Below are 24,705 nucleotides of genomic sequence, written 5' to 3'. Positions count from 1 at the left end.
CACGAGGGCGAATTCGCGATATCTCCCTGGCGAGCATCATCAACTCCTCTCTCTCCCCCTTCCCTTCCCTTCCCTCCCGCTCTCCTCTGTCATTCCCAGTCACCAAAAGAAGAAGAAAAAACAGTCGCTAACCCCTCCATCTTCCGAACAGCATAAGCAATCATGGGTATCTCCAGAGATTCCCGTCACAAGCGTTCCGCTTCCGGTGCCAAGCGCGCCTACTACCGTGCGTAACACATTCGAAAGCCCGTATGCTCTTACCAAGCATGCGTTCTGACCTTTCTGTCCAACAGGGAAGAAGCGCGCTTTCGAGGCCGGTCGCCAGGGTGCCAGCACCCGTATCGGCCCCAAGCGAGTCCACACGGTCCGCACCCGCGGCGGCAACCACAAGTACCGCGCCCTGCGTCTCGACTCCGGCAACTTCGCCTGGGCCTCCGAGGGCTGCACCCGCAAGACCCGTGTCATCGGCGTCGCCTACCACCCTTCCAACAACGAGCTCGTCCGCACCAACACCCTGACCAAGTCCGCCGTCGTCCAGATCGATGCCGCCCCCTTCCGCCAGTGGTACGAGGCCCACTACGGCCAGGCCCTCGGCCGTCGCCGCCAGCAGAAGCAGCAGGCCGCCGCCGGCGAGAAGGCTGAGGAGGTCAAGAAGTCCAAGTCCGTCGAGAAGAAGCAGGCCGAGCGCTACGCCGCCCAGGGCAAGGTCGAGAACGCCCTCGAGAAGCAGTTCGAGGCCGGTCGCCTGTACGCCGTCGTCTCCTCCCGTCCCGGCCAGTCCGGCCGCTGCGACGGTTACATCCTCGAGGGTGAGGAGCTCGCCTTCTACCAGCGCAAGCTCCACAAGTAAACGTCGCGCGCCTCGTAAGTTTGGCTGCATGGTGTTTACCGTGGTGTGGGAAGGGATGGAATGAATCAAAAATCTTGGGTTGTATTAGATGGCCCCCGTGGCTTTCTCTAACGAAAGAGCCACGTGTAACGGGAATGAAAAACAACGTTTTTATCGGGCAACGGTTGTTCTTGGTGTTCAAGAGGTTTTTTTTAAAACGTCGTCTGGTCAAAAAAGCATCCAGGGGGCGTCAATCAGTCTACAGCGAAAGTAGGCTCGGGAAATATCAAACCGTGCCGACGGACGGATCTGGGTTATTAGGAAGAACTCAAAAAGACTATACCACCAAGTTTTTGCCCGCCTGAGCTTCATTCACATTGTCTCCGCGTCCACTCATTGTAAATCTCTGCCAGTGATGTTCCATGGGGTTGTCTCTGTATGTATTGTGCATGTTGTTGTAACTTGTGTCTAAGTATAGAGAAACTGCACCAGAACCTGGCCGGTTGCCTCCCCTGCGCGGCCCTGCCTCCCTTTTCCTAGCAAGGGCACCCTACGTGAAAATCGGGTCTGTGGGCTCCAACTGTAACTCCGTGCCAGGACATGTGTTGACCGACATGTATGATTCTCCTCGACTTATTCCTACTACTCTCTGTTGTTGTCTCCTGTGCGTTTGGTGGGATATCAAACATGAACAACCGCCGCTTCTCAGCTCGTGGTTCCTCACCGCCATCACCCAGCTTGCCGCCCTGATGTGCGTTGGGCCAGCAAACACACACGAAACCCCATTTGCATGGGAAGCTATCATTAATTTTGTACATTAAGATGTTCAATGAACTCTGCTTCTGGGGCTGCCAGGGTTGTATATCGGCAAATCACTCTAGGCGAACTGTCGCTTGAGGTCCGTCCACTTGCGTGTCAGGGTCTCATGTTGAGAATTGATCTGGACGGTGGTCAGCATTCGTCGAGAACAGGGTGTATGCGGACGGAATGTGCTTACCTCAGCATACTGCATCTTCGTTTGTACAAGCTCCTCCTCCAGCTCTGCCAACTCCTTCTCCAATTTCTGGTTCTCCTCGTGAACGTTCGCGTTGCGCTTCATGAGATCATCTCGCTCCAGCTTCCAGGCGTTCTCGAGCTCCTCCGGCTGCTTCTCGATGACGTTGCGCAGCTCGCGGACTTGGCCCTTGAGACTCTCGTTCTCGTCCTTGAGCTCTTCATTCTCAACCTTGGTGTGGACAAGCTCGGTCGCGAGGGCCGCTTGCTCACTATCGTAGGCCTCAACACGCTCCTCGAGCTTACGCACCTTGACGGCGAAGTTAATGTTGGCGTTACGCAGTTGCTCAAGCTCCTGCTCGCGCTCCTTCTCCGTCCTCGTCTTCTCCTCCCACTCCGCAGTGTATGCCTTCAAGATTTCGGGTGTGATCTTGACGTCACAGGCATCTCTGACGAGCTGGTCGGCACGGTAGACTTCCTTGTCTTGGCTGGCGCTAGAGCTGCCAAAGAAGCCATTCTCCAAAATGCTTCCTGCGCTCGGCGCGTGGTCAATGTAGGCATCAAAGAGCTTGTCCTTCAGGAACACGGTAAGTTGCTGCATGTCCGAAATGGCCAGCAAGTTGGCAGCGTTCTTTTGCATCAAAACGATGCCAAACCGCAGGATGGCCGACAAGCCTTCAGACAGAATCAAGTCGTAGATGCGCAGTACCAGTTGCAGAGGGAAGCGGTATGCGAAGAGCGTCAGGAACCATTGGGTTGCGTACAGGTGAGGCGAGATGCTGCGACGGCGAAGGTGGCAGTACAGAGCAGGCTCGAAGTCCTCAAGCAGACGCTCGAAGATGTAGAGGTTCTTGTGCAAACCGGGCATGTCCTGGATGAACAGGTCGCGCAGGTGGTAATGGTTCATCAGCCTTACCAACAGACAGAAAGCCTCCTCCTCGGTCGTGTTGAACAGAAGGGGCATGATCAAGAAGTTCATGCCCTGAGCATAGCCAACAGCCTCGTCGTACAGAGCATACGCCTTGCACACACCAAAGAGGCCCTCTTGAAGCCCAGCGGCGGCAGCGTACTTGGAGAAGCTAGTTCTCGCACCCATATCGCGTCGGATCGTCTTTTCCAGCTTCTGAATCATGGCAGCATCCTCCTTTTGCTTCTTTTGCCTGGCTGCCGTTGCGGCCTGTTGAGCCTTCGCGATGGCCTCGGCGCTTTTCTCGTTCGGTGAAGGCATGCCGTTGCCGTTGACTGCTGAATGCTCCGAGTGGATGGATGAGGCGGAAGAGTTGACTGCCTCATTCTGGATGCTGAGGGTACCGTTGCTACCCGAGCTGAGGGTGCCATTGCTGTTCCTGTTCTTTTCCTTGTCTGTACCACGGGCAACGAGCTCTCTGTACATGATCTCGAGCTCTTCGCTGTTGCTCTGCGCCAGGACCTGCCAAATTACTCCTCGAATGGCACTAGGAATACCAGTGGCGATAGCCCTGTTCAAATCCTCGGCGCTCGTACGAGCAACGACGGCCGGACCCTCGTACACCACCGACTGCCACAGGTCCCAGTCAATTTGGGCATCGGGCATGTCAGAGGGACCTGCCGATACTCCAGATACTGTCCCGGGGGCCAGTGCTGGGTTCGGTGTTGTTGGCAGAGGCGACTTGGGCGGTTCTGCACCAAGCTCCTTGTCACCATTTTGAGCGGGAGGTGTGGACAGGCCGAGGCCCTTTGGCGGTGGGACGGGCGTCTTGTCATCGTCGAGCGTAATGCCTGCCTCTTCCCGCATCCTGACCATCTTGAAGCGATCCTTCAAGCTGTGTCGGGCCACACCGTGCTTGCCTTCACCTTCCTCTTCGTCTAGCCTGCTGAGCATCATCTCAGGATTGCTAGTCAATGTGGCGATGGAGCTAGCAGTATTCCGTCGAGGCGAGGCGGCGGGCGGTGGGGAGGTTTCTTTCTCCTTGCTGCCGCTGTTTCGTGACAGCCAGGCGAAGGGGCTGGTGAGCTTCCTTGTCGGAGGACCTGGGTGTGATACGGGGACAGGAGGAGGAGCTGGAACGGCTTGCGGCAGGGGTGCAGCAGGTGCAATAGGAGATTTAGCGGGAGTCGGATCGGCGGGGGGCGACCATGGCATGGAGGGCAGGGCGCCAGTGATGCTGCTTATTGATATTTTCTTGGATGGCACTCTAGGGGGAGGAGGGCTACTGGCTTTGGGCTCTGCATTAAGATTAGCATATTGACACACGTCAATCAGTTCATGCGACGAAACAAACGCACCTGGCTCCTGTGGGGCGGCGGTGTGGTCGTCGTCGAGATTGACATTGTCCAAATTGGAGGTATTGGAAAGTCGGTGGGAGACTGGAGAAGGCTTCCGCTTGATTTCAACATCTTCCTCGTCGCTCTTGAGATCATCTGCGACTATCGGCTCGTCCTTTGGGGGTGTGGGGGGTGCGTCGTCTTCGACGTCGCTGTCCTCTTCTTGTGCCTGCTTTGCCTCCTGTGCCTCCTTTGCCTCCTTTTTCGGGGACTCTGGCTCCGTGGGGGGTTCGGTGGGCGGTGCTTTCGAGACCGAGGGCGTCCTCGTGGTAAGGGAGCGCACCTCAGCGACCTCAGCGACTTCAGCTACCTCGGCGACATCGACGACGGCGTCTTCGAAATCATCCTGTGACTATTCCAGCAGTGTCAGCCAACCATGTCCTACTGGATTCCGCCGCTGCGACGGCAGGAGCCCCGAGAGGATCCCCAAGGGCTCGGACGTGTCTGGAGGGAGGACGGGGGGCGTTACATTCTCCTTGTCCGAGTCGGAGTCGGAGTCGATCGATAGCCTCTTATCCTTGGTAGCCGGGATCGGAGACTTGACGGGCTCGTCTGGCTGGGACATGGTGTCGTCGAGAATTGCAGGTCAACTCTCGCAGACCGCGATTTGGGGTATTCGTACAGGTTCGTGGAGGAGTGCAGCGGTTTTGGGGAGTCCTCGGGTCAAGGTCGAACTTGAGACTAGGCGGTGGCCATGGAGATGGGGTCCAGCACTGGGCAACGGCAATGTACACTGTGTCGTCTGTGCTGCTGCTGCTGCTGCTGCTGAAGAATACTCGCGGCAAGGTGCAGGCTGCAGGACACAGCTTTTGTTGTGTATCGTGGGGTGCAGAGGAGGTGTTCGCGGGGATGTGCTGTGTTGTTTTGTGTCGTTGCGCTTGCCAGGACGACGGGTGAGTTGAGAGTCAAAGGACAGAGGAGGATTCGAGGGTCGAGGGTTGATAGCCACTTTACGGTAGGTAGGCGTCTCCCTCCCTTTTTTTTTCTTTTCTTTCTGGCTGGGTGAGATGGGTTACGGGGAATCGAAGCTGAGCCTCACCGCAGATGGAGACCTGGGAAATGTACCTACAGGCTGTTATGCGCCCACCAAATATCAGCATGGCCCTCTTCAGAAGCGAAACCTCTCACTTGACAGCACCTCAATTGAGTGAGGTGGATTGCGGTGGCCCAGAAGCGTGCCCGTATTCGCTCGAAATCATCAAGTATCCCCTGTGTCGGTCCCCAGCACCCTGAACAAGCTCCACCACCGGTCTCTCGCTGGGGGCCAGGGTCACACCTTAGGGAGGGGAAAAGGGGGGGAAACGTCCAGTAAACGGCCGGCCAGTGGCAGGCTAGCGTGCCGCTACGGCACGGGATCGTTCTCTGTTTCGGGGGTCTGGCTGCCGTGACTTTCGAGTTCCTCCTCCAATGCCGCCTCATCTTTGGGACGGGCTCTCAGCAACTTCCAGGTTCGCAAGCCATCCCCCGTCCCCTCCACCGCACTCACAAGCTCTCAGAGGGGGGGAAATGCCACAACGAACGACAGGGCCCTTCAACCAGGCCCGGCCAAAGGAAATTGCTGGGATCGACGCGGCAGGGAACTTGGTGTTTCTTGATAATTGCCCACCACTTTCCACGCCCTTCTTCCTGCCCTTTTCAGCCCCCCAGAAGCTTCTGTTTCTCCTGTTTCTCTCTGTGGCACTGCTGAGGCGGAATCACTGCTATCTCTATGCTGGTTCATCGGCTCTCAACGAGCGGTCTGGGCCTTTTGGTGACCTTGGGCGCATTGTCATCAATGCCATCAATGCTTACGTTCATGGAATATTGGTAGAAATGAGAGTTTATTCCCCAAGGTAAACGAGCCACCTACATCGGACGACACCACTCACGACAGCTTGTCTCCATGTAAGCAACCAGACACGAAGGCCAGGCAGGCTGACGAGGCCAAGCATTACTTACGCCTTGCTTCTTTTTTTTTGTTTGTTTGTTTGTCTCTGAAGCATGCGTGGGCGGTTCCCGAGACGAGCTTGTCTCCAAATGGGCTTGTTCAGCCCAGCGGCATCCGCCGCCCCTGCAGCACAAGTCTGTCGGATGGCACGATGGCTCGCCGCTGAAAGCACAGCATTGGGGGGTTGGCAGGATACAGAGTACCTGCTCGGTACTTGTCTTTGTCTCACTCAGCCAGCGGCTCCCAGAGTAGAACACCCGTATCTCCAGCCATTCCCCATTGGTGTGATCTGCAGATTCCTACGCCGTTGCAATCGGCGGTAGATCTCATCCGCCCCTGCCCTTTTCCCCTTTCCGAGGGCCCGCAGGTCCGGCGTGACGCCGCGTCTACTCTGCTGTGTTGGTTGAGCCGGCTCGGCGGTCGACTGCACCGAGGGCGCTTCTCTTGCCGTCCAAGAAGCCGGTGGGCTGCCGTTGCCTTGGACTTCACCTTTCAACCTCGTTTTACCGCCTTGGCACTCAAGGAGGCTCCCTCCTTCACATTGGCTTGGTTCGCGGGGGCTACCGTCCCCTGTTGGTTGATTCACACTCGCCGCCGGCACTCATCGTCTCGTCTAACGGCATTGGAATGTTGCAGTGCCACTCGCAAATCACCTCTTCGAACAGCACCAGCCACATCCAAAGATCGGGCGCGAGCCACGTGAGCGCCATTATTCAGTATCCAGAGGTTGGAGGCTGTTGCTCTTCAGCCACTCGATGTCATGTGCTGGCGACGAACAGGAGATGTGAAGATAGCTCCGATGGAAACAATGAGCTAGAGGGAAACTACGCTACTGAGATCGCGAAAGAGTCAAAAGCGTGACTTTCATGGATCGCGAGTCGAGATGCTTTCTTGACTCGCGTTTGGAGATTCGTCTGAACTCGTTGAGAAGGGCACGCTTACTTTGACTACTGGCATTATTATTTAATAATTCTTAATGAACTCTACTAACATGCGAGATGTTGTTTTCTTGAAATTCTCGCAAGCTCACGATGCGATGCGACCCGGTCAGATGGCGGATTACATTGTGGTGGTGTGGTTTGTATCTTGTGCACACTTCCACACCCAGATAGCCAGGTTGGCATCGCGACTTCGTGAGCCTTGCTGCTTGCTGCCATACCCAACTTGCCTGACTCATCAATAAGATTACGATGCGCCTTCACTCATGTTGATGCTGAGATCGCTTCTGCGCCTGACTAGATGAAAACTTTGTCTGGAAGACGAAAGAGACAAACCCTAATGGCGAGGAGAGCAGGCAGGCGAACCAATCTTGTTTGGATAAACAATGAGACATCCATGCTTGTCTTGACACGATCATAACAGTAGGTATATTGTCTTTTCTTTGCCAATGCTGTCCTGCACGTGCCAACGGTCTAGGTGCAGGAACTCAGCACACGTGGTTCTTCTTCGCGACTTTCCGAGTAAATTTGAATTAACTGCAGCCTTCAACAATGTAGGTTGCAGAAACATAGACTGAAATAAAGAACGACTTGGAAGCCTCGATTTATGTGTAGTGAGACGAATGTCTAATTCGGTTTGCAACTTGATAGCGTCCAGAACTTGGGTAGTAGGACTGACAACACACACATGCATAGGCGAACCTCGTGAACTTTCTCGAATCTCTCTCACTCTTCTCTGGCATCAAGGTGTTACATACGTCACGGTCCATGCGAAATATGTACCAGTAGTTCCATGCAGACAAATGCCTCAGAATGGAGAGTCAGTTTGAAAATGAGGAGTTTGGGCTTGGCTTAAAAGTGGAAGAATTGGGCAACAAGGCAGATAAGCTGGCAAGCCAATGATGACACTGGCCTGTGCCGTAGGGGTTTTGTGACTGTGATTTATCATTGCACGCCGGTCTACAGACACTACCTACGTAGGATGTGGGGTTCAAGAGATCCAGTGTTATGTCATATTCTACTGCACGTTGATGCTTCTAAGTTCATTGAGGCCATTGCTCGCGAACCGGATTGGACGTGGGCTTCAGTTCGAGGAAATAGCCATGATAAGTATATAAGCCTTGGCAAATCGATCAAAAAGGTTGTCATTAAGCCATGGATACCAAAGCAAGGCGGTTTCCATGCATACAGCGCATTATGTACTTGCCTCAACTCACATTAGTTGAGGCATCCAGCCGGCTAGCTGCCCCGCTAAGTGACATGGCCAGCGGCTGCCACATGGGCTGCCAAAATTTGAGATGAGGTGGCAGATACCTGTTACCTTATCCATGATTTTTTTTTTTCTTCTTCTTCTCTCACTCTTTCTTTCTCGGGCTGTGACAAAGAATATTGAATGTTAGGCACACATCTATGGAGCATATGCATGATAAGGAGAGAAGTAATTGCCTCTGCAAGTGCGATGTGACTGAGGTGATGTCCCGGCCCTCCTGTTTGCTGGTCGGTCCTTCGGTACGTACCGAGGTGGCTGCCTTCTTTCGACCGCGTTCTTTCCAAAAAGTCAAGCGTGTAATGGACCGTGCGCGCACCTCCCCCGCTATCCTTCTTTCTTCTCCGTCCAGCGTCCCGCTTTCACTGTGTCCGGCCGGAATTCCTGGCCAGCCTTACCGCCCGGCAGCCCACTGCTACACAGTGTCCCCGGTCGGCTCTTACTGAGGCGAGGGAGGTTGCTGCCCGCCAAAACATCCCGCCTGCCTGCTCCTGCTTGCCGTCCATCTGCGTCGCCGTCTGGTCTGCACCAACCAATGAGCCAGTACCGCTCCAGGTTCTTCTCTCTCCCAACACACGCTCTAGCTGATCGAATGGATGACTGAGGTGGTGCACGCAACACACCACTGGCCCTAGACACCTCTTCAGGCCAGTCCAACCGAGAGGGAAAAAAAAATTAAGTGCCTCCACGTTTTACACCTGGGAAGAGCTGCCCGCCTTGGAAGCTACCTAATACCTGAGGTGCCTGCCAGACCGGGACCTAGTAGTGCCTCCCACCTCTACCTCTACCTTCCTTGCTATTACGCAAAGGGCCCACTGTAACCGCACCTACCTTTCCATACCGATTTGACATCTGCAACTTCTTTTTCCACCAAACTCTCCAACATCTCATCCCACCTTTCGCCTTCCACCTTTCCTCCCTCCCGCCTCCAACACCCGACACTCGTTGCGATCGACGGCCTGTTCTAGCCTCCTGCTGCTAGCTCGGAATCACCGTCACCTTCCTTGCGACGCGTACCCCGCCAACGATTCAACTGACCGCTCGGCGAAGCTGTTTGTACAGTAGCCCTGCAAGGACGTCCTGCACCTTCGGCCTTGCACCTCTCTGTATCGACCTTACCCGAGCTCTCCCATCATCACCCGGTCGCCTTTTTTCGACTTCACGACTGCAAAACTCTTAACGTCTTCCATAATATCCCTTGACGCCATCCAAAGAGATACCTTTTTTCGCGTCCACTCCGTTTGCGCCACCGCCTACGACATACCCTGTTGCGCGAACGAGACTTCTTTCTACGGCACGGGCTAGCTAGCAAGGCTGCACTTATGAACCTGCGGCTTGGCCGCCCTCGCCCACGATGGGGAAGATAACGAAGCAGATGCAGCCTAAGCATGCCGAGACTTTGGTTAGTTCCCCTCCAACTCGTAGACCTCCCTCATTTGCCCGTCACCTTGCTAACCTCGCCCAGTCTCCATGGCTGAAGGACTTCGTCACGTCGGCATGCTCGACACCCCTGCCCCTCCTCCCAGACCACTTGGCCAAGTTTCCGACGAGATGGCCTTTCCCCAGAGGTGATCTCTACCACTGGATCCCACTTCTCAACCGCTTCGACAACATCTTGGACTGCTTCTGCACCACCTACAGCCTCGACCAGGGCCCTCAAGGCCGCGACTTCGCTTGCGAGCTGCTTCTCAACACAGGTACCAAGACTGAATCGTACGGCGACGAGACATGGGATACCGAGCGGCTCTCCAAGTTGGGATACAACCAAGATGGCGACAGGCAACTCATCGAGGCTGTCCTCAACTTCACCCGTGTGCTGCTTGAGCATTGCGGCAACCGGAGCATCTATTCCAGCAGCATGGTCCTGAATAAGCTGCTCAATACCACAGTCTTGTCCATTCTGCTCGCCACCCTTCGCGTCAGCTCCGAGCTGGCTCAGCGGTATCAGGCTTCCGTCAAGCGCATAGGAAACGCTTCGCGCACCGTCAGTACTGCACTTCTGGGTAACCACTACCAGATCGATTTGGATCGTGTCCACACTCTTGCCCTCCCCTTCGCCAAGACTCCTATCGTAAGCCTCTCGGATCCCGTGGCTACTAGCACACCCACATCGGCTTCCAAAGGCAAGGAAAAGGCCCAGGTTTCGAGCCAGAAGAACGCTGCTGTCATGTTCGCCAACGACCTGGGCTCTGTTCTGACGGCAGACAACGCACGTTGGCATGGCTGGGGGGACATCAAGGTCTCTTACACTGCACCTTCAACAACTCGCGAACAGCCCGTTCCTGTGCCTGCGGATCGGGTTGCGTCTAGTGTCCCTACTACGCCTACTCCTCTGAGACGCAGCACGACGGCTGGATCTCAACATAACACGCCCAGATCGGCCCGTCAGCCTGCCGCAGACGACACCTCGCCTCTGAGCGTTCGGAGCCCCGGCACAACGAATGATCACGCCAGCTCAAGTCAAAGAATCTTTGACATTCCGCAGTCAGTCGTTGCCTCTACTTCTATTTACGATCTGCTTTCGAGATGTCCGGCCGACATGCCGGCTTCTGCCAAATATGAGGTCCTCAACCGGCTGAGAGTTGCCAAGGCTCTCTTGGGCAGCACCGAGTCAAGGCAGCAAGTCCTAGCCATCAGATTACTTGCGATCAACAATCTCGCGTACATCCATCCAGAGACCACGTTCGTCGAGAAGGTACTGCGTCACGACAACGATGAGACCAGACGTTACCAGCTTGCCTACCAGTTGGCGGAGCTCATTCACCCGCCTGCTGATGGCTCAATCCAAGTACCCCTTTGGCTCCAGTCCATTGTTCTGGCCTTGCTTGAGGCCATCTCGAACTTCGCGGCCCGATACCAGGATGTCTTGTCAGCACTCAATGCCAACGTCAACCACGGTATCCTGCTCTATGTTATTCGCAAGGCAGTTGCTGGAATGAAGACGGATGAGCCCGATCGCGGCATTCAAACAACGGAAGTCGATGAGTGGCGGACAAAGCTGTTCTCTCTGACGACTCACCTTGCCATGTCTACTAGAATTGGTGCTGAGATGGTGACCGCAGGTCTCATGGACATTTTGGTGGAGATCTTGAAGATAAGATCCGACGTTGCCCAGCGCAACCAGATGATGATCCTTTCCTTCATTGACAACCTAATCTGGTCCTACCAGAATGCCTTCCAGAGCTTTTTTAACGGCTCCGGTCTTGATGCCATCTCTGACCTGCTGGTCACCACTGTCGTGGAGGCGAAGCAGTTGGTTGAGGCAGGTAAAGGAAACAAGCCTGAAAACCAGAGCCAAATCGTCGATTATGAGATCCCCTACAACCAGCAGCAGACCCTGAAATGGGTCCTCAAGTTCATTCATCACATCATGACCAACTCTTACAGCTATGGCGGTAACACCGACAGACTCTTGCGCAACCTTGTGGATAAGTCGGAACTGCTCGGAAGCCTCCGAGAGATTATGCAGAATACCAAGCGCTTCGGTTCGGTCCTTTGGACTAGCACGGTCACCGTTCTCAGCGATTTTATCAACAATGACCCCACGAGCTTTGCTGCTATTTCCGAGTCTGGCATGATCGTAAGCTACCTCGAGGCAATCACGAGCCAGCCTGTCACAAACCAGCCAGCTGTGCAGCCCCCTCCAGAGTCTGAGGAGCAGGAAGCTGCAAGTCGTGGCGACAACGAGGACGGCAGCAGTCCCGATTCCTCCGACGCTTCCGTCCATGTTGAATCTGATGATAAGAGACCTCACCCTCCTCCGCAGGACGAACTGGCCTCTTCACACGATCGTCCTTTGGCCCGGGGTATTCTGCCCACATCCGACGCGATCAACGTTGTTCCGCAGGTTCTCAACTCCATCTGCCTTAACAATGCCGGTCTCAAGATGGTGGTGTCCTCGCGAGCTTTCGAGTCGTTCCTGGAAATCTTTGAGAGTCCCGCCCACGTCAACACAATGGAGACCGACCCGCATCTCGCCAGTAATGTCGGTGCTAGCTTCGACGAGCTTGCAAGACATCATCCTCACCTGAGACGCCCGATCTCGAATGCGGTTATTGATATGGTTGCCAGAGTCAGATCCCTCGGCATTTACAAGGCCCAGACTGCGAACTGGGGGGCCAAGCTCCTTTTGAACGATGGAACGCAGAAGCCTGTTGCAGCAGACGAGAGCCTGAGGAGCCGTCTTGATACCTCTGGGTCGAAAGAAAAGGAGAAGGCCGCACAGACCGACTTGGACGTGGAAATGTCGGATGCAGCTGGGCCATCAGAAAAGGCGGAGAAGCCCGCAGGCAATGAATCGTCCCCGTCTGCTACTGCCTACGACGACATCACTCCCTACGTCTACGCTCTGTCCAGCTTCCTCTCGGCGTACTTCAATAACAACACGCTCAAGACATACTTCATCAGCAATGGTGGTATTGAGCTGTTGCTGGACATTGCAGAGCTTCCCAGTTTGCCGCATGACTTTTGCGACTCCCATGCTTCTAGAACATTGCATCTCGTCATCTCACAGCTAGTTGAACACTCCCCGGTGCTTGGTCTGCCGTCCCTTCTTAAGCGCGCGCAAGCTTCAGTGGAGATTCTGAGACCGCTTGCCGAGCACAAGAAGGACACTCCCTTCTTCGCCCCATTCCTCAGCCCTGACGACAAGTTGACGGTCGAGGAAGTGCGCAGCTTCGATACGGAGACTCAGGACCTCGTCCTACAAGGCACGAAGATGGTCAAGGCTTTGCTTACTGCACAGTCGCTGATCAAGACACTTTACGAGTGCTTTACGTCGTCGCCGCGCTCCAACTCGGTTCAGTTGTACGCTATCAACGTCTTTGACTACTATCTAGACTTGTTGAAGTCACTGGGACCTCTTCTGAAGGCTGTATTGGCCGAGGAAGGTGCTGAGCACAATGTGCTTCCTCAACATTGGTGGGCGAAGCGGCCGGCACCCGGAAGCGATGTTACGGTTCCCCAAGTGACTGCGGAAGTCGACACGGAGAATGGTACCGCGCCAGAGAACAATGCGTCTGGTACAGCCGCAACCACCGCTCAAACTGCGAGCCCAAACAGTCTTCAGCACAAGGTACCTACCAAGCAGGAGCAAGCCACGTCCAGGTATCGCAACTACGAAACCTTGCGCATTCTTCTTCATTCCATGGTGCCGTCGACGTTTCCCTTTTTCCAGCAGCTTGGCAAGGCACTCTTCCCCCGCCGCGAGCGTGACGGCTACTCTCGGCCAAAGCATGTCGATCTTGCTAGGCAAGTTGCCGCAACAATTCTCGACCAGTTGAGGCCCTCTGTCGCCTTGACTGAGCCCACGGCGAAGGAGTATCATTACTGGATTATCATGCTCCACACTCTGACGGAGATGCTGATGGACACGTCCCGATCTTCTGCCGACCGATCTTCGGTTCAGATCATTATGCCGGTGTTCATTGCCTTCGTAGAGCAGGGCGGCTTCGAGGTTATCACTTCAATGGTTCGACGTTTCAAGTCAGAGATGTGCAAAGAATCTGGCGATTCCGACGCGGGCACCACTGCCAGTGCCAGGGTTGCCTCTTTCGGACTCGGTAAGATCTTCGAGTTCTTTGCCGCACTCGTCAATGGCAAAAACATTGCAGACTCTACGACGCAGTTCTCACTTCTTCCTCGAACATCCGAGAGACGCCCCGAGACGCCAATTTCCCACCAGATTGTCGTTGAGGTTCGCATGGCCGTCCTCCCAGTGATCCGCGAGACTTGGGAGACCACTTTGATCGAGAAGCTGCGGCCTGAGGCGGTGGCCAAAATCATCGAGATCCTCAAAATCATTTCCACCGCCGAAAACGAAGGCTCCTCCCGAGATAAGCCCGTGTCTGAGGTCTTCAAGAAGACTGCAGTTCCCTTTGGCTGGCATAACCACACCGGGCTGATCGACTCTTTGATTGAGGATGGAGCTGATGAAGAACTTGCTCGTGAGGCAGTCTTTAGAGCCAACGGCAATCAGTCATGGGCTCTTGAGTACAGCCGCCTTCACAAGGCTGGCAAGGCCGGACGACGCAATCCCATCCCGGCCGAGGATGCGTACGCGCCGCCTACTCGTCCTGAGCCATCGCGATCCTCTAGCCAGCAAGATGCACCAGCCTCTGCGACTCCCACCGACGCAGACGCTATGGCTGTCGATGTTGACCAGGATCTCGCCAGCAGGCCCGGAGCAGTCTTGGACCGTATCCCTGATGATACAGGGCCGGTTGACCAGGCAGAGCCAGCACCGCCGGCTGAGTGGAGCGCTGCTGATACCGAAAGCCCTGCAGGGGCCGTCGAAACTCAAGCAAGGTCTAGCACCTCTGCGCCAGCAAACCCCCCTGAGGAGACAAAGACAGAGACCCGGTTGACAGCCAAAGAAGAACTCGACAACGAGCGGGCGAAATTGCGAGAAAACCTCATCGACCGATCCCTGGACATCGTCAGAGCACACCCGCAGTCAGCCATTGAGCTCTCGGAGCTCATCAGCGCTATGGTCTTCCGCCAGCAAAATGATGAAGTCCGGGATGAGGTTGGCGCAACCTTGGCCAACGCCCTTACTTCACTATCGTTCGACGATACCGAGTCTAAGTCTAACGGAACTAGCATCGCTGCCTATGCTCATCTACTGGCTCTTTTGATGCAAGAAAAGAGCTTTTTCAAGTGCAACATCGATACATTGAGAGAGAAGGTCGACGAGTACGTGTCGTTCCTTAATCTCAAGGTTCTGCCTACTTCAAACGAAGAATTGCCTCCTTGGATCCCATACATTCTCTTGATCGTCGAGTTGCTCTTGTCATACGATGAGCAGCCGATTGAGGCTCAATGGAAACCGCCTGCCAACGAAAATGAGGTTGTCACGCCAGCGGTCCTTCCTCACCGCAACCCAATCGTCTCGGACAGTCAGCGCAATGACTTGCTGGAGGCTATACTTCGTCTGCTTCCTGTTCTTGGAAAGGAGGAGACACTTGCTACCTCCGTCCTTCGCGTGATTGTCATTCTCACGCGCAAGCCCTCTATCGCGCAGAAGGTTGGAGAAAAGAAGAATCTCCAGCGCTTGTTTGTTATGGCCAAGCAACTTGCAGGGGCAGGTGCCGCTCGTTTGAAAGAGACGAAGACCACTGGCAGCATCATGTCTATCTTGAGACACATTGTCGAGGACGAAGAGACGCTCAAGCAAATCATGCGCGCTGAGGTGCGCAGCCTCTTCGAAAATCCCCAGCGTACTCAGAGAAACCTGGATCTCAGCACCTACTTGCGCAACATGGCACCGCTCGCGCTGCGGTCTCCAGATCTTTTCGTGGAAGTTACCAATGAGCTAACCAAGCTTTCTCGTTATGTTCCGGGAAGCGAGGGCAGTACGCGGGCCCATCAGTTAGCACTCAAGGAAGTTGAGACGGAGGGCAACACCGCTACGACAGTCAAGGACGCGAGCGTGGAGCCTGCTGTACAGGCTACGGAAGACTTGTCTATTCACGATGTCAAGCAGTCAACCGAGATGGACGACAAGGAGATGGCTGATGCACCGAAGCCAGCGGAATCAAAGCGTCCGGTTGTCGAGAACCCCCATGGCATCATCCATTTCCTCCTCTGCGAGCTACTCAACTATCGCGAGGTCGACGACAAGGAGGCAGCACAACCTGCGAAGGATCTAAAAGCCACTCCATCTGCAAGCATTTCAACTTCGGAGACCGCATCAAAAGACGTCACTACTGACAGCCAAGACGTTGCGGACAACAAGGACAAGGACAAGAAATCCTCCAAACCCGTTTTCAAGGCGGAGGATCATCCCATCTTCATCTACCGCTGTTTCCTGCTCAACTGCATTGCGGAACTTCTCCAAAGCTACAATCAAACAAAGGTTGAGTTCATTAACTTCAAGCGGAGCGCCCCCTTGCAGACGAACACGCCTGTCAAGCCTCGGTCAAGTGTCCTTAACTACCTCATTCACGACCTCCTCTGCCAGGGTAGCCTCAGCGACAGCGGCGATAGCATCCTGTCCAAGAAGAAAGCAGCAACATCTGCCCAGGCCCAACAAGTACTGGTCGCTTTGGTAGCCAAAACTGGAGAAAAGGGCGTCGACAAGAACCGCGACCGTTTCGAGTACGATGATGAGCCTGATTTGCTCTTTGTCCGCAAATTCGTTCTGGACACAATCCTCAAGGCTTACGAGCGTGCCGCTACCCCAGAGGAGCCCATTGACACGCGTTACGCCAAGATGCAGTGTCTTGCCGAATTGATGAACCACATCATCGGTGAGAAGGACAAGGAGTCGACGTCCCAACGTGCGCTGGACTCTCCTCAGGGACGATCGCAAGCCCAGTTGCGCAGGATGATGTATGAGAAGGGCTACCTCGACAAGCTGACCTCTTCCATTGCCGAGGTTGACTTGGGCCACGCCGGCGTCAAGCGTGCCATTAAGTATGTACTCAGAGTGCTGCGCGTGTTGACAGACACTGCGAAGGAACTGAGCCGCTCCCACGTCCTCCCGTCGGCATCTCTTCCCGAGACTGCGGACGATGAGATTATCTCTACATCTTCAATGTCCGATATGGATGACGATAGAGAGGAAACGCCAGACCTCTACCGCAACTCCGCTTTGGGCATGCTTGAGCCTCGCGGAAGCGATGACGAGTCGGAAGATGAAGACGGTAAGATTCTGATTGAATCCAGGTAAAATCTAGCTAATATGATTGTAGAGGACGATGATGAAGAGATGTATGACGACGAGTACGGCGACGAGCTCGACTATGGCGACGAAGACGTGTCCGATGACGGTGAAGGTGTCAGCGACGAAGACGAAGAGCTTGGCGAGATGGGTGAGATTGAGGGTCTTCGCGGAGAACCTGGCGTCGTCGAGGTCATTATGGACGAAGACGATGACATGGATGAAGATGACGATGAGATGAGCGAAGACGATGAAATGGACTCTGACGATATGGAGGACATGGAAGATCATCTTGACGTCGTTGAGGAGATTGTTGACGAAGATGGCAACCCCATTGATGACGACGGCGCTTCTGGATGGGAGAGCGAAGAAACAGACGAGGAAGAGGACGATGAAGATGACGACGACGAAGATGTCGATTATGAAGCCGAGATCCAGGACGCTGACGAGGCCCATATGCACGGCATGGAACCTGGAGATATCATTGACAATCTTGCTCGGGCCGTCATGGATCCTGAGGATTACGAAGGCGACGACATGGATGATCTTGGCGATCACTACATTGACGACGGGCGCGATGACGATGGTGAGACCCCGGCCTCCCGTGTACCCTTTGACAACGCTAACAAAAACTAGATGACGAAGACGACGACGAGGATATGGACGAAGACGACCTCATCTACGAAGAAGAATACCCCCACGACCATCCACCTCCTAATCTACCAGCAGCTCTTGGCTGGGATACCTTGGTTGTTGAGCCTTTTGGTGGCCACCCTCATCACGTTCATCGCCACCGTCATGGACACCGAAGCCCATTCCCGCCTGGCTTTATGGTTGGCAGCGGCCGTGATCCACTCGGAGAGTTCAGGAGCTATTTCTCGCCGCGGCACAGGCCCAGCGCTGTGCCTAACAATGTCGACGACGGTGTGAACCCTCTGTTGCGCCGCAACGGTCAAGGCCGAGAGTCGTCCCCTCGACCCCCGCCCGGTTCTGGCATGATTGGGCTGCGTCTGCCTCCCGAGATTTTCGGCCCTGGTGCGCAATTGTCGAACAGTCCTATTGCGATTCTTAACGACCTCGTCGCATCCCTGCCAGTCATGCGCGGACAGCCTGCCGTTCATCTCTCCATCACGCAGAATGGACGTGGAGAGGTGCGTGAGTACCATGTCGCTCCTCGCGAGCCTAGAGCAGACAGCCGCCGTGAGACGACGTATCACGAGCCTCAACAGGCCGTTGCGTTCACCCCGGAGTCGACGTTTGAACGGTATCAAGAAGAAGCCAGAATGGTGTTTGGCGGTGCCCACTTCGTGGAGAAGGCTCAAAAGCTCATCAATCTTCTCCTCTCCAAGCTTGTTCCGCCGGCCATGGAGCTCGAGAAGAAGCTCAAGGCCGAGGAGGAGGAGCGACGCAAGATCCGTGAAGAGGAGCGCAAGAAGTTTGAGGAAGAGGCACGACGGCTCAAGGAAGCCAAGGAAGCCGAAGAGAAGGCGGCTCGCGAGAAGAAGGAGGCCGAAGAGCGTGAGGAACAAGAACGCGCCGCTGCCGAAGCTGCCGCTGCCGCTGCCGCCGCTGGCGAACGTGACTCAGCGTCTGCCCAGCAAGCCCAGCAATCCGCAGGTGATCCACATGCTATGGAAGGTGTTGAGACCCAGGAGCCAGCTGTGCCCTCTGCCGACGACGCGGCTGCCGATGCCAACCGTGTTCTCACAACTATCAGGGGTGAGGAAGTCGATGTGACGGAGCTTGGCATTGATCCCGAGTACCTGGCTGCTCTCCCAGAGGAGTTCAGAGAGGAGGTCATCGCTCAAACCGTCAGCACCCGGCGCTCTCAGGCTCGCGAAGATCATGCCGCCGGCGAGCAAGGCGAGGTCTTCCAAGAATTCCTCGATGCCCTCCCTGAGGATCTCCGCCTCGAAATAGTTCAACAAGAGCGACAAGAGGCCCGCCGGCGCGAGCGAGACGAACAGCGCCGTCAGGCAACGACCGCAGGACAAGACCAGATTGCAGTGGACATGGACCCAGCTAGTATCTTGTTGACTTTCCCTCCAGAACTGCGTCAGCAGGTGCTCATGGACCAAGGAGAGGACATCATGGACCACTTGCCTCCTGAAATGGCTGCTCAAGCGCGCCTCCTTGCTCAACAGCATGCCGTTCATCCCGCCGTCACGGGCAGAAGCCCGCCTATAGCCGCACGACGTACTGGTCCGCCGCAACCTGACTCTGTGGAGAACAACGAGAACAAAGTTCAGCGCAGGACAGTTGTCCAGATGCTCGACAAGCCTGGAGTCGCTACCCTTCTGCGTCTGATGTTCATTTCGCAGATCGGCTCCATCCGCAACTATCTCTTCAGCGTGCTGGCTGATGTTTGTGAAAACCGTCAAAACCGCCTCGAGGTCATCAGCACCATTCTGCTGATTCTCCAAGAAGGCAGCACAGACATGGATGCTGTGGAGCGTAGCTTCAGCCAGCTCTCTCTGAAGGCCAAGAAGCCCAAGGACAAGGATATCGACCCGAGGACGCCTCAGAATCTTAAGCGGACTCTGACATCGCTCATTCCCGCGGGACAACATCAGCCTAACTCAGAAATTTCCCCTCTCATGGTTGTTCACCAGTGCTTGGACCTTTTGCAGGATCTGTCAGCGAAGAACCCGCACATTCCTATGCTGTTTCTCACGGAGCATGAAACGGTTGGGTCCTCTCTCAAGCGCACGCTCAGCCGCAAAGGCAAGACCAAGGACTCTAAGTCTCACAAGTACGCTATCAACTCTCTTCTCACTCTCCTCGACAGAGATTTGGTCATGGAGAGCTCAGTGGTCATGGCATACTTGGCCGATTTGTTGAATAAGATCACTGTGCCTCTGGCAACCATGGAGCGCAGACGCAAGGATGCGCAAGAGAGAGCCGCCCGAGACGCGAAAAAGAAGGCCGCGGAGAACGCAGCAGAGGCTGGCGAAGCATCCACAGAGCACCCGTCAGCTGAGACGGCCACAGAGCCTCCTGCCGCTGTCGACAGCAAAGAACCCAAGGCTGCTGGAGAGGCAGAGAGCACGAAGAGCAACGACAAGTCGGATGCAAGCCAAAAGGGGCCGAAGCAGATGCAAGTCCCGATCATTCCGCCGCACAACCTAACGCTGGTTGTCAAGATCTTCGTGGCTCGTGAATGCAGCTCCAAGACTTTCCAAAACACCATCTCAGCCATCAAGAACTTGTCTGCCATTCCTGGAGCCAAGGCCACCTTCGGACAAGAGTTGGTCCGCCAAGCTCGTCTTCTTAGCGAGAACATTGTCGCGGATCTTGATGAACTTCTCCCTCATATTGAGAAGGCAACCTCAGGAACCGAGATCCAAGGAGTCGCTCTTGCCAAGTTCTCTCCTGGAGCATCTGAGCAGAACAAGCTTCTTCGTGTTCTGACTGCCCTGGACCATCTCTTTGATAGCAAGAAGAAGACCGGTAATGAGGAGGCTGAGGCAAGCAAGACGGAGAAGCAGGACCTCGTTACCTCCCTGTATCACAATTCTACTTTCTCCACCATGTGGGAAAAGCTAAGCGCTTGTCTCAGCGCCATCCGCCAGAGGGAGAACATGGTCAATGTTGCCACGATTCTGCTGCCTCTTATCGAGTCACTCATGGTGGTGTGTAAGAACACCGCCATGAACGACGATCCTCAGGCGCAGGCCCAATCAAGCAAGGAGATGCTGCTCTCTAGTCCTCCCCCAGAGAACCGCATGGCTGGTCTCTTCTTTACCTTCACAGAGGACCATCGCCGCATCCTCAACGAGCTCGTGCGAAATAGCCCCAAGCTCATGTCGGGAACCTTTGCGCTCCTCGTCAAGAATCCCAAGGTATTGGAGTTCGACAACAAGCGGAACTACTTCAACCGCAGTGTCCACAGCCGGTCCAACAGCAACCAGCGGCCGTCATTCCCCGCGCTCCAGCTTTCCGTCCGTCGCGAACATGTCTTCCACGACTCGTTCAAGTCGCTTTACTTCAAGACTGGCGATGAGATGAAGTACGGCAAACTCAACATTCGTTTCCACAATGAAGAAGGTGTTGACGCTGGAGGTGTGACTCGCGAATGGTTCCAGGTCCTGTCCAGACAGATGTTCGACGCCAACTACGCACTCTTCACTCCCGTCTCCTCCGACCGCACCACATTCCACCCCAACTCTCTCAGCGGAATCAACGATGAGCATCTCATGTTCTTCAAGTTCATTGGACGCATCATCGGCAAAGCTCTCTACGAGGGCCGAGTCCTCGACTGTTACTTCAGCCGTGCAGTCTACAAGCGCATCCTTGGCAAGTCTGTATCTGTCAAGGATATGGAGTCATTCGACCCAGACTACTACAAGTCGCTCGTATGGATGCTTGACAATGACATCACCGACATCATCACCGAGACCTTCTCTGTTGAAGACGACGAGTTTGGCGTGACTCGCACAATAGACTTGTGCCCCAACGGCCGAGACATTGCCGTCACCGAGGAGAACAAGCACGACTACGTAAGACTAGTGGTGGAGCACAAGCTTCTCTCTTCGGTCCGGGAACAGATGGAGCACTTCCTCAAGGGTTTCCACGACATCATTCCGGCCGACCTCATTTCTATCTTCAACGAGCAGGAGCTTGAACTGCTCATCTCGGGCTTGCCTGACATTGACGTCGATGACTGGAAGAGCAACACTGAGTACCACAACTACACCCCATCTTCTCAGCAAATACAGTGGTTTTGGCGAGCGATTCGGTCATTTGACAAGGAAGAGCGGGCTAAGCTGTTGCAATTCGTCACCGGCACCAGTAAGGTGCCTCTCAATGGATTCAAGGAATTGGAGGGCATGAATGGAATTAACCGTTTCAATATCCATCGGGACTACGGCAATAAGGAGCGCCTTCCCAGCTCTCACACATGCTTCAACCGTAAGTGTTCCTCATAGATGTTACATTAATGACAGTTGACTAACGGAGTTACACAGAACTTGATCTCCCCGAGTACGAGAGCTACGAGACGCTTCGCGCACAAGTCATGAAGGCCATCACGGCGGGAAGCGACTACTTCGGCTTTGCATAAGACGGGAACGCGCAGACATAGACCATGGTAATTGCGATTACGTGAGCATTTGCATTATTGAGGAAGGGCGACACAGGACACGGTTACTGGAGTGGATGACTTGTGTGTGTTATTCAGCGGAGATGCATCATCATTGGACCCTGGGCCGCATGTACATATGTTTGAGGCGAAGGCGATCAAGGCCCGATGCTCTCATCATTTCATTTTGTTTCGGTCCCGAACGCGAGATGCTGGCTGTGTCCTTGCGGAGTGCAGGCCGCTTGGAACACAAGGTAGTATTCTTGAGTTTGGTGGCTTAGTATGTAGAGTACTCAACAAGTCCATTAGATGACAATTCTTGGTTCTGTGCTAAAGTACATGAAAGTTTGTGACAGAGCTTCGACGGTTGATGCCTGCAGCTAAATTGCTACCCCAAAATCCATCTGAGTGGTCGAAAGCTTGACGACCAGCCCGGCCCTTTCCGAAGAGGAAAGGTCGAAGGGAAAAAGGCATGGATCTGCTGTAAGTGAGCAAGCCATACGAAGGTCAGAATAGGGAACTACTGGCGTTGCTGAGTGGTAACGTGGCTTGTTCTTTCTTCTGTAAATCCCAATTTCATTTCTTACCAAGTGCGTTTAGAGTGGTTCATCTAGTACAGAACTCTTTAGAGAAGACTTTGTATGAAAGTACTGCGTATGGTGACCACTGACCAGCGCTCAAAAGATGGTCAAAGGTGAAGAGAGCCGAGGACCTGGGGACCCTTGCTTGTTCCCCACAGACCATTTTGACCTCTCAGCGATGGCGGAACAATGACGGCAGGGCGCTAGTCCCTTTTTTTTTTCTCTCTCTTCCCTTTCCCTCCCGCAGTATTCTCCGATGACAACCGCAAAGTTCACAATTGACAAGAAAATCTGCAACCTCGTTGTCGGCAACTGAACGCGACCCTCTTATTCTCACACCCCAGAGATCATCTTGCTGTGCTAGTCTGGCGCACAATCACCACACGTCTCACAACACTTTTCAAAGACAACTGGGTGCGACTTCAAACGACCGATAGCCATACCCCTCCATCGTGACCCCGCGCTGCGTTTCGATTCGCCGATCAACTCGACCTTAGCCTGCAAACATCAGCAGGTACTGCAGGCCTTGCCTATTTACGCGACCAGCCGCCCCCTCTCGACCTCTTTTCTTTTTCTCCTCTTCTTCCCGTCGTCACACTTACGACCGACCTCATGGGGGACATGGCGAACGATATCAAGCTGCTGAAGGGCAGCTCCCACGGGGAGCTGTCCCAGAAGGTCGCACAGCGGTTTGTCTCTCCTTCTTCAATTGAACGGCTTGGCGAAAAATGGCTCTTGCTGACCTGCAATTTTGCGCCGCGACAGTCTTGGAATTCCTCTTGCGAAGACTATGAGGTGAGTCGCCGATTCCCTTCCTCCCCGCCGAGCGATCATGATTCTCCCGCGCGCGCCGACTGCCCCAAATAAAAACCGAAAACAAGAAAAATATTTGCATTACCGATTGTCGCAGTTGATGGCTGACCGCTGTGCTTCCTTGCAGTCTGAACTACTCCAACCAAGAAACCAGGTTAGCGAACAATCTCTCGACCGACATGGGCGGCTTGAGTTTGGGAGCATTTTTGAACTGACGTCTTTACTGTGTCACCGTTGGTGAGAGCGTCCGCGACGAGGATGTCTTCATCCTGCAATCGAGCGAGCCTGGCAACGTCAACGATGGCCTCATGGAGCTTCTGATCATGATTCACGCCTGCAGAACCGCATCCGCCCGCCGAATCACCGCCGTCATTCGTCAGTGCCACCGAATTTTACATCATGGGGGGTTTGCCTGCTGACGAGGAGATACACAGCTTGCTTTCCTTACGCTAGACAGGACAAGAAGGACAAGAGTCGTGCTCCGATCAGCGCGAAGCTGGTTGCCAACATGCTCCAGGTTTCGGGATGCGTAAGTACTGCTGGTGGGAGAATGGTAATGAGGACACAACGAGGGCTGACGCTCGTCTTTGCGACACGCAGAACCACGTTATCACGATGGACCTTCACGCCTCGCAGATCCAGGGATTCTTCAACATCCCCGTCGACAACCTGTACGCCGAGCCTAGTGTGCTCCAGTGGATCAAGTCCAACATGAGCGTCGAGGACACCGTCATCGTCTCCCCCGACGCCGGCGGTGCCAAGCGAGCCACCGGTATTGCCGATCGTCTCGAGACTGGCTTCGCCCTGATCCACAAGGAGCGCCCTCGCCCCAATGTCGTCGGCCGCATGATTCTCGTCGGAGACGTCAGAGACAAGATCGCCATCCTGGTCGACGACATGGCTGACACCTGCGGTACCCTCGCCAAGTACGTAACCGTGCCACTGACGATGTTTTCGTCTGCTAATTGTGCTGTAGGGCTGCTGAGACTCTCAACAACGCCGGTGCTCGTGAGGGTAGGTTTTCTTCTTCTCGTCGATATCGTTTTTCATGCTCACCAGTGTCCCAGTCATCGCCATCGTCACCCACGGCGTCCTCAGCGGCAACGCCGTTGAGACGCTCAACAACAGCTGCCTGTCCCGCATCGTCGTGACCAACACTGTGCCCCTCGGCGACAAGATCGAGCGCTGCCCCAAGCTGCGCGTCATCGACATCAGCCAGGTCCTTGGCGAGGCCATCCGCCGCACCCACAACGGCGAGAGCGTCAGCTACCTCTTCAACCACGTTCCCGTGTAGGAGAAATCGGGATAGTT

General features: G+C 54.8%; 3 protein-coding genes across 3 annotated transcripts; 2 read left to right on the top strand and 1 right to left on the bottom strand.

The window, feature by feature from the left end:
• Positions 1-1,706: 1,706 nt before the first annotated feature.
• Positions 1,707-4,691, bottom strand: GYP5 (GTPase-activating protein GYP5; the record flags this gene model as incomplete). The annotated part of the gene is made up of 4 exons (XM_036635077.1): positions 1,707-1,769; positions 1,827-4,027; positions 4,088-4,478; positions 4,512-4,691. 4 exons carry the CDS (start codon positions 4,689-4,691, stop codon positions 1,707-1,709), a joined length of 2,835 nt encoding a protein of 944 aa, XP_036500565.1.
• A 4,921-nt stretch (positions 4,692-9,612) lies between these two features.
• On the top strand, positions 9,613-21,982 carry CGCS363_v003227 (E3 ubiquitin-protein ligase TOM1-like; the record flags this gene model as incomplete). The annotated part of the gene is made up of 5 exons (XM_036635076.1): positions 9,613-9,660; positions 9,724-16,903; positions 16,952-17,506; positions 17,557-21,831; positions 21,888-21,982. 5 exons carry the CDS (start codon positions 9,613-9,615, stop codon positions 21,980-21,982), a joined length of 12,153 nt encoding a protein of 4,050 aa, XP_036500570.1.
• Positions 21,983-23,193: 1,211 nt separating this feature from the next.
• CGCS363_v003226 (Ribose-phosphate pyrophosphokinase 2) lies at positions 23,194-24,688 on the top strand (the record flags this gene model as incomplete). Its single annotated transcript, XM_036635075.1, has 8 exons — positions 23,194-23,270; positions 23,347-23,376; positions 23,522-23,548; positions 23,639-23,769; positions 23,829-23,923; positions 23,995-24,320; positions 24,371-24,408; positions 24,462-24,688. The coding sequence occupies 8 exons, from the start codon at positions 23,194-23,196 to the stop codon at positions 24,686-24,688; spliced, it is 951 nt and encodes a 316-aa protein (XP_036500571.1).
• Between the last annotated feature and the right edge of the window lie 17 nt (positions 24,689-24,705).

The sequence above is a fragment of the Colletotrichum siamense genome (genome assembly GCF_013390195.1).
Source record: "Colletotrichum siamense strain Cg363 chromosome Unknown KSG_Cg363_contig02, whole genome shotgun sequence".
In the NCBI taxonomy this organism is placed as follows: Eukaryota; Fungi; Ascomycota; class Sordariomycetes; order Glomerellales; family Glomerellaceae; genus Colletotrichum; species Colletotrichum siamense.
This window is presented reverse-complemented; position numbering and strand designations above follow the sequence as displayed.